The sequence below is a fragment of the Trachurus japonicus genome, chromosome 10 (assembly GCF_045865225.1).
Source record: "Trachurus japonicus isolate A0001 chromosome 10, Traja_1.0".
NCBI classification, from domain to species: Eukaryota; Metazoa; Chordata; class Actinopteri; order Carangiformes; family Carangidae; genus Trachurus; species Trachurus japonicus.
Genome location: NC_140916.1, coordinates 11,579,136 through 11,594,380, shown reverse-complemented (window position 1 = coordinate 11,594,380; position 15,245 = coordinate 11,579,136). Strand labels below are relative to the sequence as shown.

General features: G+C 39.1%; 3 protein-coding genes and 1 long non-coding RNA gene across 4 annotated transcripts; all 4 read right to left on the bottom strand.

The window, feature by feature from the left end:
- Positions 1-1,444: 1,444 nt before the first annotated feature.
- LOC146979417 (uncharacterized) lies at positions 1,445-1,910 on the bottom strand. Its single transcript, XR_015036873.1, has 3 exons — positions 1,770-1,910; positions 1,602-1,645; positions 1,445-1,526 (listed from the first exon to the last, which is right to left on the bottom strand). It is a non-coding gene; the product is annotated as an uncharacterized LOC146979417 (long non-coding RNA).
- A 295-nt stretch (positions 1,911-2,205) lies between these two features.
- Positions 2,206-3,355, bottom strand: LOC146979416 (uncharacterized). The gene is made up of 3 exons (XM_085789283.1): positions 3,300-3,355; positions 2,766-3,095; positions 2,206-2,596 (listed from the first exon to the last, which is right to left on the bottom strand). Exons 1-3 carry the CDS (start codon positions 3,340-3,342, stop codon positions 2,214-2,216), a joined length of 756 nt encoding a protein of 251 aa, XP_085645409.1. The 5' UTR covers positions 3,343-3,355; the 3' UTR covers positions 2,206-2,213.
- A 5,058-nt stretch (positions 3,356-8,413) lies between these two features.
- Positions 8,414-9,481, bottom strand: LOC146979415 (uncharacterized). The gene is made up of 3 exons (XM_085788901.1): positions 9,439-9,481; positions 8,997-9,323; positions 8,414-8,799 (listed from the first exon to the last, which is right to left on the bottom strand). The coding sequence occupies exons 1-3, from the start codon at positions 9,479-9,481 to the stop codon at positions 8,414-8,416; spliced, it is 756 nt and encodes a 251-aa protein (XP_085645027.1).
- Positions 9,482-11,162: 1,681 nt separating this feature from the next.
- On the bottom strand, positions 11,163-12,208 carry LOC146979414 (ribonuclease-like 3). The gene is made up of 2 exons (XM_085789266.1): positions 12,177-12,208; positions 11,163-11,654 (listed from the first exon to the last, which is right to left on the bottom strand). The coding sequence occupies exon 2, from the start codon at positions 11,646-11,648 to the stop codon at positions 11,220-11,222; it is 429 nt and encodes a 142-aa protein (XP_085645392.1). The 5' UTR covers positions 11,649-11,654; positions 12,177-12,208; the 3' UTR covers positions 11,163-11,219.
- Positions 12,209-15,245: the final 3,037 nt, after the last annotated feature.

Below are 15,245 nucleotides of genomic sequence, written 5' to 3'. Positions count from 1 at the left end.
GTTGTAAAATACAGTAAATGAGCAATTATGTTCTGTTGCATGCAATCTTTTATTTATTTATTGAAAGTCTAACTTAAGATCAGAAAGAAGAGTTGGTGTGGTAAAAGGTGATATGAATCAACACCAGTGGTATACCTACATTTACACTAAATATAGGGGCTTCCTGCCTTGTGGTCTCTAAACAAAGACAGATGTGTGAATGCAAGAGGCATATATACACGTTTTTTTTTTCATTCTTTCATTTTGAGTGCAGTTCTGTTTCCTGTCATCTTTTCCATCACCAATACCATAACTTTATCTGTTACTGTTAAAAATGAAAACAAGAGCATTCCAGCTTGAGCTTAAATCACATGGCAACTTTACAGATAATTGTTCACCCCATCACATTTACAATAACACACCACTTTTAATATAACAACATGTTACAGTGGACACAATGAAAGCTGGAGCAAAAATCTAAATTGAAATGCCAAGATGTTATTTTGGATGTTGAAATTGTTAATGAACAAAGCATTTGTAATTCCACACAGAAATAGACAACCAAGCATTAATGTGACAGTAGCATTGGGGGGGACTCCCATTCCGAAGGACCGCCATTCCGACGGTCTGCCAGTCCGAAAATTCCTTCTAAGGGGCCGCTGTTCCGAATGTGTTTTATTTTGAAAATTGACCGGATTCTCTCGTGGTTTGACTTCCTGCCCGGCTTGACACAATCGCGCCGCGGGGACAGCTCCCCCCCTCCCCCTCCAAAGTTTCACCCAGGTGCGAGTCTGATGCAGCCACGGCGCTCTTGCTGAAAAATAAATGTCCTTGCTCTGTGCTTGGTTGGGTTTAGGCAATGTAGAAAGGAGTTGGTTAAGTTTAGTAAAAAGATCAGGTAGAGGCCAAGAAAGTCTCTTCTAATATGCAGCTCCTCCGGGAGTCAAACCCTGTTCTCCTGCGCCGGAGGCGGACGCTCTAACCACTGTGCTAGGAAAGCATTCGCTGCGATGTATGTACGCAATGCCTTAAACCTTTTAATGGCGGACTTTTTTCAGGTTCGGAAAGGCACCCCTTTTCCATAAATAATTAAGGGCCGGCATTCTGACACATTAAAGTAAACGTTCGGAATGGCAGCCCTTCGGAATGGCACCCTGGAACCAGCATAGGGTAGAGCTTCACTCAGATACGCTTAGCTGTTTCACAAAATTGTAAATAATTGTTGTACTGAACTGAATTATGTTGATACAATAGTAGGTGTTTTTCCACCCCCTCACATGAGTAAGGATAGTCTGAACAATAGAGTGTACTCCGTATAAATACATCACAGCCACATATATCAGCAACCTTTAACAGAATAACATCAACTATGACATATGATACAAAATATTTTTAACAGTTGAACATTTAACTCACTATTCCAACCCAAAAGCCTTGATAGCAGCGTACATCCTCTCTTTGCCCTCTGTTGCATCTCTTTCTCCATCACTCCCATGTTTCATTGTGGTAAAGACGACAGCTGAGTAAATCCAATTGTTCTTATCTCCCTGGAAATGGATTACAAATGACATGACATGGCAATACTAAACTCTAGAATGAATTTGTTTGGGCTATGTTGTTACCTTAAAATTTCTTTTTGCAGTATTTTCTTTAAGACAAACGGCAGCTGCAATAGAAAAAAAACAATATTTAGTTGAAGAAAAAAAAATCAGCTTCAACGCCACAATTATGTTGCAACTTCAATTAAATTAGCTTATTAATGTGTAAGGTAGGAAATCAAGTTCTTTTACCACTGCAATAATCACACTTGCTATTGCTGATGGCGCAAATGAGGAAGGCTACAACAATCAGAGTTACTGCCAGGACAGCACACAGCAGAAGCAGATTTGCGTTCTGTAAAACACTGAAGGACTCCCAGTTGGTACCTGAAACAAGGTTTAAACCAGTTAAGTCAAGGTTTTATTATCATTCGTGAAAGCAAATGTTAATGTTATTTCCAAGAGGGGAGTTTTACTTTACTTAAAAATTACTTGAGAAATGATGTCTATGGGTTTATTTAAACATGCAAATTTCCCGATTATGTACTTAGATGCAAAAAATTGCAAATTAGTCAGTTTCAGAAAATGGTGAACAAAATCTATGGATGGAATGAATAAAATACGTATGAAATACGAAAAAAAATATAAATATTTTTGCAACCTCAAGGCTACATAATGGGGCATACATTTGGTTAACTATTTGAACAGAATACTGATACATTTACCTTGGATCTCCACTCTTGTTCCATTTCCAAATAAAATCTCTCCACATGAGGCCACAGCACAGTAGTAAGTTCCAGCATCAGAGGAGCTGACATTCTTAGAGAAGCGATACACACAGCTCTTTGACGAAGAATGTGCATCAAGTTTCTTGTCACATTCATCAGGTCCGTTTCCGCCACCATAAATAACATTTGGAAAAGATTTATCTGAACCAACTCCAAACCAGTGCACACTGTGATCACCTGGACAGGAGTTCTTCTCTAAATGAGACACGACTGAACAGTTAAGATTTATTTTGTCTCCTGGATGAACTGACACTCTTGGCCACTGAACAACTGATATCCTTTTTGTGTGTTCTGTAAAATACAAGAGTGTGGAAACAGTTACAAATTGTCTGTAGCATGTCATTTATTGAGCAGATTAGGAAATTAGGAGGGTGTACATGTCAAAAGTTCAGAATGGATGTTGAAATTGTACAGTAAGACTGATAAATTTGATATTTGCAATTCTTCTCAGAAAAATTACCTTTTACAGACAAGTAAATGCCATTCCACAGATCCTTATTCCAGGTAGTGACTGCACAGTGATACAGTGCCTCATCTTCTTGGACTGTGCTCAGAATGGTCAGATTACTTGAGGTGGTGGTATGGTTAACATGAAATCGTGAGGGAGGATACCCTTCTTCAAATGTAGGGTATGAGGTACCTTTCATTAATGAAGTCATTAATGAAAGGGTATCCCCCACACTCTGTTTGTACCACTTGACTCGTATATTGCTATCTTCTAATTCAGGGAAAACACAGGTAAAGGTTACAGATTCACCGAGCCGGACCGGTGTCACCAAGATCAATGCATCTGAATTATAAAACAGAGGAAAATATAAATTTGGTATTACATAAGAATGAGAAAACAAAGAATTTACTCTTATAAATGAGAATATCACATACTAACAGGTAATGCAAAGATGACTATATTACCTTACTACACATAACAAATTAGTCCAAATCCAAACCACTGTAAAACATTCATAGAATAAATGGATTGGTCATAAACACTTACATCCTTGATGGAGAAGAAGCAGAGTAAACCATAGAAGATTCATGTTGACTGATTTTGTAAGGATGTCTCAAAGTGTGAAGAATGGTAACAGTCTGATGCGTCCACTTGGTTCAGCAGAGTTAGGTTTCAAAAACACATTTCCTGCCACACTTCTTATGCAAGATGATGACTTTTTAGGTTATGTGGTTTTGTTCGAATAGGGGAGGGCCATTGCAAATGATTGTACAGATACCTTAATGTCCTTATTGTCCATTAGCTTATGATTATGATCAACCTTTTGGTAAGTTTCACATCTGTCATTCAGCTTCCTTTCCTTTTTAAATAACTGTTTAAGTTGAGTTTCACAACCACACAGTCTACAGCCCTGCTAGTGACCGTTTTCAGTCCTTGAACAAAATGGGAAGAAAAAAAAAATCTGCGTCTAATCCATCAAATAGTTGTTGAGAGACTCAAAAGGAATGGACTGACTGGTTCACTGATAAACAGAATGTCTTTTATTACTTTTTACTTAACAATAAATACGGAAATGGTTGCATGTTTAAAGTAGGACATGAACCCTTTAGAGTGACTTTCATTTTCTGAGAACTAAGGAAAGTACCAACCATAACTCTAATATAGTTTCACATTAGGCTTGTTTAGTTAATGATCTGGTATATGTTAGTTATGCAGGGTTGTCCCTGCCTGTTTAACACCAAGGCAGGCCGCCTTGATTAAAAAGCGTGTGTGCAGGCGGGCCATTCAGATGTAGCGTCTTTTGCGCGCATTACCTTCAATGTAGACGCACGTCATGTGCGCTCACAGCCCAAAGCGGCGCGCATTCGGTGCGACGTGCTTGTTTTTTCGTGCACATCCGACCTGCTTCTCCCTCCGGTGTCCCGTCTTGGGTTGTGTCTCTTCAGTTTCACACGGAACTGACCCGTGTCTAAACACGCGACCAAGCTTTGATAAATACAGTGCCGTGTCCTCCCGTGTTTCAGCCGGGTCGATACCGCGGAGCTATTTATAAAAAAAAAAAAAAGGAAATGGTCGTGGCAATGGATCTGAGAACAGCAGAGTTTTACTGTCCTAAAGCTGACATGTGGTCGGGTCACAGTCTCACAGTGCACCCTTAATTAATATAAACTTCAACCTTAAAGCTCTCTGTCTGTCCACTGACTGTCCTGACCTGTCCCTGAACATCACACAGGGACAACATAGAGCTGCTTGTGTGACTGTGGTCTGGATGAGTTCAACAAATCAGTATACTACTGTGATTTAAGTAGTAAAATAATAAGATATAGTTCATATCAGAGTTAAAGTGAAATTCCGGCGTAAGTGTAAACCATGGTCAAACACACCGTAACACCGAGTTAGACCCCCCCTCGAGAGATCAATTTGCCCGACCGCTACATTCACGAGATCCACCAACTTCAGCAAATACCGCAATATCGCCACACACGGCGCTCTCCGGATCCACTGTCTGACCGCAACCAAAACGCCACCATTTGCCCAAAATAATGCTCAGAACTGCACCAAATGTCATCAATAGTACACACAGGGTCCCAGCACGTAGTACGAGTTGTCAAACATCTGCTAGCTTTGCCTGTTTTCTTTAGCAAGGAGATGCAACTCAACTCACCTACTTCTCCTCCGGGAGCCGCTCGTTGGTGAGGAAGCCCTGACGAGTCGATCACCGAGTGCACCGGAGTTCCGCAGCTCTTAAAAATGCTCATTTGCGCCTATATCGTGGCCAGCACTCGATAATAATAGTTATAAAGTGATATGCAAGATAAAAAAACAAAAAACTCTGATTGTATTTCCATGAGGTAATTGTTGATTGAGCTGCGGAACTCCGGTGCACTCGGTGATCGACTCGTCAGGGCTTCCTCACCAACAAGCGGCTCCCGGAGGAGAAGTAGGTGAGTTGAGTTGCATCTCCTTGCTAAAGAAAACAGGCAAAGCTAGCAGATGTTTGACAACTCGTACTACGTGCTGGGACCCTGTGTGTACTATTGATGACATTTGGTGCAGTTCTGAGCATTATTTTGGGCAAATGGTGGCGTTTTGGTTGCGGTCAGACAGTGGATCCGGAGAGCGCCGTGTGTGGCGATATTGCGGTATTTGCTGAAGTTGGTGGATCTCGTGAATGTAGCGGTCGGGCAAATTGATCTCTCGAGGGGGGGTCTAACTCGGTGTTACGGTGTGTTTGACCATGGTTTACACTTACGCCGGAATTTCACTTTAATATCATAATAATAGTGTAGTGGCAGGAAAGACCAATTCACCAAATATTGTGTTGGTCATAATATACCTAGAACAAGTTACTGCTTGTGTCTGTTGATTAAAAAAAAAAGTTGAAATATTTCCATGTATGACCCATTCTGGGTCACAACAGAAGCCAACTTAAAGTCGAAGGGAAAATGTCGGTGATTTTACTGTTCTCCAATGTACAAATGGGTCACATTGGACCTTCAGCATTATTTCAGGGTTAAATAATGTGCTACTTAAACATTTTTCATTGTGCTCCTAAAGTAAACCAACAAATGTTGGTGTAGAGCCCTGTATAAGCAATGTTCAGCTTGTTAAAATGATGGAAATTTAGGTTCTCAGGAAAATTGCTGCTCATCAATTGCCCCCCTCCCAGGCCTTTGCCACCTTGGTCTCAAAAAAACCCAGGGAAAACCCTGTTATGTTCAACAAACTAATCACATCATCAATTAACTTACAGTCTTCTGGGCCACTGTCCTCTCCAAACTGTGCAAGAATGGCTGTTTTCTCTCTACCAGCATTGGAAGGACAGTGTTATTTAGCAGGCGAGATTAACCAGATAAATGCTGTGCTGTCTCTTTTGGATTTTTGACTGTTGGCTCCACAAAACTACCCATTGTTTTTGTTTAAAGGATAATGTAGTATTCACTCAGTTTTCCACACACACATGTTATTGTGTGTGTGTGTGTGTGTGTGTGTCTCGTGTGCAGACGCAACTGACAGATATTTAGGCTATAAACGGACAAGCAACAACTTAATTAATCATCATTTTATTGATTTTATTTTGAAAATTGACCGGATTCTCTCGCCTTTTCTGTGCCCGACTTCCTGTCTGGTACAATCTGGTCTACAATCCGCTCCAGGGCGCTGCGCTTCGGTTCCGCGTCCAGTGCGACCAAGCTGTTAGGAGCCACTTACACTTTTGATTATTGATTATCCAGAACAGGATATGACAAGACAATGACGTTATTATCCATTTAAATATACACAGAAATAAAATAGTCTGTACATCTGACAGACTATTTTATTTCTGTGTATATTTAAATGGATAATAACTTCATTGTCTTGTCATATCCTGTTCTGGTTGTATGCCAAGAGAAGCTCAAGTAAAAAGCTATAAAAACGTCTCTGCAATAATTAGTTGATTGATTTGTAGATTAGTGTACAGATCAACAGATGATGAAAATAGCCAGTAGCAGCCCCACCAGAATCCACAGAGGCAGATGATTGAAATTAAGTTTTAAATGGTGGTTAAGTGTTTGTGATATTCAAATGGGATATTCAAATATTTTCTCAAAATTGTTGTACCAATTGTCAGTAAACTTGATCAAAATGTTTTAATTCTGATTCTTTCTTCAATAAGAAAAATAGAGACAACCAACAACACTTGAGACTGTTAGTTTACATGACTTGATTATTTAATCTCATTTGTCTGGTATTTGTACAAGAATGTTTCCTTCCCTTGTGTGACGTTGAATGCTTGAATCTAAACTGTTTGTGTAAGACATAGACAAAATATAGCACAGACGAAAGAAACTGTTACAAATTGATTTAGATTGCAAAAGAAAAAAAAACTATTTCTATCTAGATAGTTTATGTCAGTGGTTCCCAAAGTGGAGTACGCGTACCTCTAGGGGTATGTGAAGACACATTTGACCACAACAAACACCACAACAGCCAGAAACAACTAAAATGCAGGAGAATATGTGTAAAATGTCTTTGTACAAATTGAAGAGAGAAAATGAAATGATTTTCGTTTCTTAATCAGTTGTGTTAAGTTACAACCACTTTTGGAGAATAATCAACACGTGTGAGGGAGGGGGTACTTGTGGTATGGCAAAACGGCTCAGGGGGTACGCAAGACAAAAAAGTTTGGGAACCACTGGTCTATGTGTACATTGACTTGAACTGTTCAAAATTTACAGAAATGAAATGATAAAAACATCCAATCTGACTCTGTGAGTCATTCAAGGAAAACACAACATAACATAAAGCTTCCAATCTCGCTAAATGGCATGTCATACAAGCATCAAATTAACATCAATTTAAATCTCCAGTGTGTATGGTACTATTTCTACCCTAAAACTCTGACATCAGAGTAAATGCTTTCTTCCTCAACTTTTTTTGCACCACTCCTCAAATTCCGGACGTCTTTCCTTGTAAAATTTGGCACAGAATAAATCAATGAATCACCATCAGTCTGTAAAAATATGTGGAAAAATATTAGATAGCACATAAATATGCCACAAACTAAAAAAAACTGCAATGACTGCAATTACTTACCTTGTGACCTTGTTGATCAGCCATGGTTCTTACAGCATTTGTATGCATGTCAGCTGAAGATTCTGAATGACGACATAAAAAAATCATGGACAACAAAACCAATGTAAGGATTACAGAGAACAGAGAATCTGATGCTATACTGAAAATCAAATACAAATTGATTAAAGGTAGGTTATCTTACCAGTGAAAAAACTGTACTTGTTTTTCTTGATTATGTAAATCAATATGGTTATGACAATAAAACTTAGAGCCAAAGCAGCAGAAAACAGGAGGAAAACTGTATTTGCACTCGGGGAATTACCACATGACCATGTGTTTTCTGTAGAAAGATTAAAAGAGGAACAAACACCAAGACTTAATGAACAATAAAGGAATACCATGATATATAATACATATTAATAATATTATAAAATTATAATAAATCTTATACCAAACTTAACCCCTAAGATGATGGAATATGTATAACCCTAACCCTAACCCCACACTACAATTAAGCAGTTACTTTCAAAATATAAACATAAATCTGTGCGAAATTAGGATTTTTGCAACCTTAAAGCTGCATAAGGGGACATAGCTCTGGATAACTACACGAAGAGAATACTGATACATTTACCTTCAATCTCCACTTTTGTTCCATCTCCGAACAATATCTCCCCACATGTGGCCACAGCACAGTAATAAGTCCCTACATCAGAGGAGCTGATGTTCTTGGAGAGCTTATAGACACATTTCTGTGGAGAGTAAGCCTCAGGACTCTTCTCACATTCATCACCACTGTTTACATGAGTGTAGATGACACTGGGGTGAGAGTCATCTGATCCAGCTCTGAACCAGTACACACTGTGATCTCCTAGACATGTTTTTTTGTGATGGTCAGAGAGGACTGAACACTGCAGAATTATAGAGTCGCTTGGATGAACTGGATCAGACAGAGGAACTTGAATAACAGTTGTGATATCTTGTTCTTGTCCTTGGAAATGAGGAGAAAAACAAATTTTCACAAAATGTTTCATAAAATCTTAAATGCATTCCAAGAAAATTGTGGAACAAGTACATAACTTCATATTCATTAATATAAATCAAATATGATGCTGCTAATTTGCACAAGAAAAATTTCTGGTAATTGAACATTGTGTATAAAAAAGTGAATAATACTGCCCCATTTACCTTGTACTCTCAGAAAAGTAACATTCAGAAATGTTGTGTGAAGCTCAACATGTTTTTCACAGTAGTAAAATGCAGTATCACTCAGCTCTGTTTTGGTAATACAAAGAACAAATGTTCCAGGCTCTTGTTTTGTTGTTATTCGAGGAGTCTTATTAACATAGGAACCATCAAAAGTGTAAGTGGCTCCTAAGACCTCAGGCAGGTTTCCAGCGATAACTCTGATCCAATATAAGGTTCCTGAGTCTTTCTGATTACGGCTACATGTTAGAGTCACACCTTCTCCAACATTAACAGTTTTTGTTGAGATGTTCTGGTCATCTCTGCATCCTGGAAAAAAAAATAAAATGCAGAACAGTTCTTAAAAAATATATTTACCACAAAAAAGGTGATTATAATGATGATTATAATAATATAAATGATAAGGTATAAATTTCATACTTACGTCCAACTGTGAACAGAAATGCCACGCAAAGAATGACCAGCATTTTGTGTTGATCCAGCAGTTGACAGCAGTTAACTTAGATTGTGCCCCAAGATGATTAATCATAATGTAAATATATCAAATGGGAGGGACAATGAAAAGGGAGGGAACAATGTCTGAACAATGTGACTGGTCTCTCGTCATACTGACTGTTAAGTGCACCCCCAATGTGAAAATGATTTTAACCTGGTCTTTCCACTCAGCATGAGCATTTTGGTTTTGCCATCGTAAAGAAAATGTGATTAAAAGAAATGAACTACGGAGACTTCCTCTCAGAATGTCCCCTGTAAAGAAATGACCAATAATAAATGACGGTGCAGACGATCAGCTCCTCAGGTCTACCTGAAAATGTGTAGGCGAGATCTGACTGGCATCACAACAAGTAGTGCTTTGGCATTTATGTGCAGAATGCAGATGCTATCGTCTTCATAAAGATGCTAATTGTCAAAGGCCAAGAGCAAAGAGAATCATATTTTTTAATGAATAATAAAAAGACAAAATTATTCACATAAGATGGGTTCAATGTCAAACAAACAATATGAGTCTTGTAGAATTTAATTCCCAAAGAGCTACCGGTGACAAAATACATACCTATATGTGCTTATGTTGAATGAATATCAATTTGAGACAGTTTTTTTGTTTTTTTTTGGAGATGTACGTAGGCCTGTGTTTGTATATGTACTTTATTGTATCGCTTGTATGGACACAAATTGTCTGTACTCTGCTGCCATCATCTGGCAGATGGTTCGTTGTTTCAGTGAGAATGAGAGGGGCAGGTTCACTCAAACTAAACAGTTTCAAACAGTCAAGAAAGTCAAAGTCGTATTTACTTTGCTGTTTGCAGGAATGATTAAATATGTTTGATAAAATGCTGCTAGTTTTACAAATAAGAAAGAGCAGCAGGTACATACGAATTGATCCAAATCCTGTTTATCATAGGGGAATGTTTACAGTCCATGGAGATCAAGGCTTTACCAAAAACTGAAACTGAACTAATTGCGAAATCACCGCACAACAAAATGAGGGGGATTGCGCAACAATTTGAGGTAAAAAAAAAGTTTAAAAAATAAAGGCAAAAATAAAGTTTAAAGCTTGTATATACTGCAAAACAGGGTGATTTGTTACAAGTTAAGAAGTACAGAGGCAGGGAGACTGGCCACAGACTAGCAGCAAATAACGTAGGTGATATGGATCATGTAAGGGTTCACAAAAGAAACACGGTACAGCTTTAAAATATGCGATAGCAAGATTGTAACATTAACCACCAAATTACTCTTGGTATATACAACGATCAAACAACATTATCCACTGACAAGTCAAGTAAATAACACTGAATAACACTTCATGGCACCTGTTAGTAGGTGGGATATATTAGTCAAACATTAGTGAACATTTTCTCCTCAAAGTTGATGTGTTAGAAACAGGAACACCCAATGCAAGATTTGAACCCATGCTGACTGCAACAAGGACAATAACCACTGCATATGGGGCATCTGCTCAACCTAATGCACTACACGGCGCCCAGAATAGATGTACGTTTAATGTGAAAACATAAATTGGAGTAACTTTAACACTCAATTAGAAGAAAAGTTATTATTTATAAGTATATTATTAGGTTATGCTATTTCTGATGTTCACTCCTACACGGTCACACCTGCATACCTGTATTAAAAAAAAGACAACTCTGAGATATGACAGGAGCTTTATTTGACTTGACAATGAAGTACACAGCTCCTGATTAATCAGTTCTCAAAGTGCACAATGTCTCTGTCAAAGTGCACAGGAAGGCCTTGTTGACATGCGATTGCAATTCTTCTGGTGCGAGCTTGACCACGGTACTGACAGCGAGGTTGCCTGGCCTGCTGGTTTCTCAGTGTACAGACAACAATGTCAAATGGTTGGAGGCTTCTAGTCAACTGACCATATGGCTCTCCTCCACGCTCACAGATGGATTTCACTGTGTTGGCGTTAGCTCTTATGAAGGTATTGGCCTCCTTACACTCATTGCTGTCAGTTTTGGAGATGCGTCGACTCCGTATCTCCTCATCACACCTGTTTGCACTCATCTGCCCAGCGATGTGTTGCTCTCTAAACTTTCTGTAACGTTCAGCAACATTCTGAGACAAAACAGTGGAGGAAAGTAGCAGCAAACACACAAATGTGATCCTCATGGTTCCCTGGTGAAGACAATGTGGGGAAAATTCTTCTGTCATAGAAAAAATGGCAACAGTGAACTTAAGTCTATACTTTTTTATCATTTTCAGTATACAATACAATGCACCTGAATATTGTTCATATTGTGATCCATCTGTCATCAGTATTTGTTAATAATTCAATTATAAATTGAATTCTGAATAGAAATGTTGAATCTTAATTGAACATAACATTGATATCATGCCATTTTCAAAAACAAGTAAATTCTACAGTCATCCCAAAAACTTATTTCTTCTCTTTCTTTTAAATCTCAGTATCTGTAGGATAATAAAAGATATAAATACTGTAAATACAAATATTCTCTCCAGAATTTTAAGAGCCATGTACAAATTCCGAGGTATTCAAAAACACTGATACTGTATGCTAAGAATGATGTATTGTGAACTTAGTTTTCATTAAATTATTTAAAAAAAATAACTAGATTTTGCATGGTGACCAAATTTACCTTACACATAGACATCTTGCTATGTAATAACCATATTTACCTGTATCACGAACAGTGGCAATGTCCATTGGCAAGTTTCTGTAATCTGCAGAAACATTTATAGAATCCAGACTGAACTTTGACTTTTTGGCCCAACAACACAGCACATTGTGAAACAGTTAAGTTGGGCAAAGTGTCACACAGCAGTAGGACTGGTTTTATTGTCATATACTTTTAGGGTTTTATTGTTGCATGTTTTTATCCATGGTTAATCTTATTGTTCATTTTATTCACCGAATGTGTTTTTAGTTGTTTTTAGAAATATCCTACTGCCCGTGAATGCACCACCTGGGAGGTTCTGCCCTTGTCCCAACAGAAGCAATGGGACCAATCAACGGTGGAGGAAGAGGGTCTCAGCCAGAAAAGTAAACCAGATAAATGTGTGGAGGAAGAGTGAAACAGGGAGAAACAGCAGCTAGAGGAGACTGGAAACTCAGGCAGAGAGAGGAAGATGAAGGGTGAAGGACGCCGAGTACGAGACGGAGACGGAGAATCCAGAGCGTTACGACGCATCACACTCGCAATGGCAGGGCCTAAAAGCTCTGCCTGGTGTTTCAGTATCCCTTTAGGCTTTTAGTAACGCTCTGGTGTGCACGTCCCTATGCTAGGGTATTGCGGTTGGTTGGACTCCATACTGGCAGTTTGTTTGTGTCTTCTAGGTGGGCTCCGGGATGCTGAATTAGAATTAGAAATACTTTATTTAATCCCCGAGGGGAAATTCAAAATGTCACAGAGCAGCAGCAAGACAACACAGACAACAACACAGATCACAAACACTGAGTAAAAATACATGAAGACATAAAAACACATAGTGTACTAAAACCCAGAATAAAAAAGAAATAAATATATGAATACGAGATGCGTGTAGGAGCAGCTAAGGGCACCTGAAGCTGCAGTAGTCGTCCTCTCTCCTGAACCCCATGCGCCGCTATTGGCCCGGTCTGGCAGTCTCTCACTAAGACTTTTCTTTTAGAAATATAGAGACTTTTTAAAGGACGTTGATCCAGCTGGCTTTATTTTTACACCGGTTGAACCATTTTAGAGGGTTTTATTTGTGTAGATTTTACTCCTATTTGAAAGAAAACAGACTGTGTAATAAATCATTGTTTGTGTACACCGGCACATGTGCTCAGGGGCGCCGCCAGGAATTTTGGGCCCCATGGCAAAAAAATCTAATTGGGCCCCATCTGCACAGCTGTCGATTTAAAAAAGAAAAGTGAACAAACTTAAAGATAATATTATATTTTCAATCAAAATAAATTAACATCATCCTCCATCAACTGGACGGACCAGGGAGAGGACGAGGAGCTTCCTCTACAAACAAGCTTGAAATATAGACTCATTAAATTTTTTTCGTAACAATTTCGCATTTCGGGGGACATTACATACGAGCAGCATGGAGGTATTTGGATGTTTTTTGGTGTGTCTTTTTGTTACGAAGAAAAGTGGTATCCATTTGCAACCGTTATATGGACATGCACTGCTACGCTGAGACCCCCCGTAACTCAGAGAAGCCACGGAGGACTCTGAAACTTCTCCCAGCCCTTAGTCGACATGAGGGTGAGTAGATAATGAGTGCAATTTGAATTTTGAGTAAACTATTCCTTTAAGTCCTACAGAGCTGGTGGACAGAATTTACTTAGCATACTGCAATCGGCAACAAAAAAAAAAAACTTTAGGCATACATAATTTCTGAACATGGAAACACCTTACTGATGAGTTCAGATAATAGTCAGGCTGGTTGAAGCTGACACCAAAGCTACGGTAACGTATAACCACTGTTTACAACTGTGTGTGCGAACGCTTAAGCGGACAGCCTACCACAGCAGAAGACCACATCAGAGGACACAAGCTTATTATACCTGGACAGCTGAAGGCTAAAAACCAACCAACCTGCTAAAAGAGTCCACCATCAGTGGTGATGGTGTAGTGGTGAGGGTAATGTTGTCCTCTTGACACTCATTGCTAAATGCCACAACATATTAGTATCACTGAGAACAATGATTAACCATTTATGGCCACAATTTATCCTGTACAAGCTACCTCTAGTATTTGATGCAACCTTTCTTGAGGATACAGCCACCAGATGGTGCCGTAGTACTCAACAATGATTCTACCGTACAAACCATAAACTAAGCACGCATGCACACACACACACACACACACACACACTTGAGAATACCTCCCAGATCTATGACATAGAAGCCTTAGCGCTAACTTGTGGCCCACCCACAGCCTTCATCTGTCAACATAGCTGCTGTTGCATGTGGGTTTGCTGGTTGTTTGCAAGGATGTGAATGAATGCAAGTCACCTTTAGAGAGACACTTAATTTGCTTCCATTTGCCATGTTTCCATAAACAAACAAATAATAATTCCAATAGATCAAGTAGCCTCATGTGAATGTTCTAATATTCAAATAGAACAAAAGAAATAAAAGATCTGACAGCTGTGGTGGACAAGCAGCAGGTCAAGTGTCACATTTCTCCGCAGTGAATTACCATAGTATTCCAAGATGATTTGTTTGATGTGTTCCTAAGACTCATACAGTGTTTATTTTGTGTGCAAGGCAGCTTCATGCATCACCTTTGTAACCATAAGGTACTTTTTTTTTTAACATCTAACCTCCAACGTCCTGTGGAATATACTGGTCACAGGAGGTGAGAAATGGCCACGACCTTTGTTTCAGGGTAGCTGCTGCATGTAGTTGTGCACATGGGCGCCGATTCCGTGGGCACTCGGTGCACGAGCACCCACTGACCAGGTTGAGCACCCACTGGGGGTCACTACAATATTTTCAGTTGTGCAGTAGGCTTTTATGAGCGATGAGTCCCATTGCTACGTGGCATGATATGCACACCAATGTTTGTTTGTTTTTTTTAACATCTAACCTCCAACGTGTTTCTTGGACTCTTGTAATACACAAAACGTTCACAATACCCTACCTGCCCGTACCATACACATTCACATTCAAACAAATCCTTCAAACAAACAAATTCTCCTGGAATTCTACAGTACATGTTGCCAATGCTTTACCATCAGCATCATCAGTAAATTCTGACCTTTTTTTCC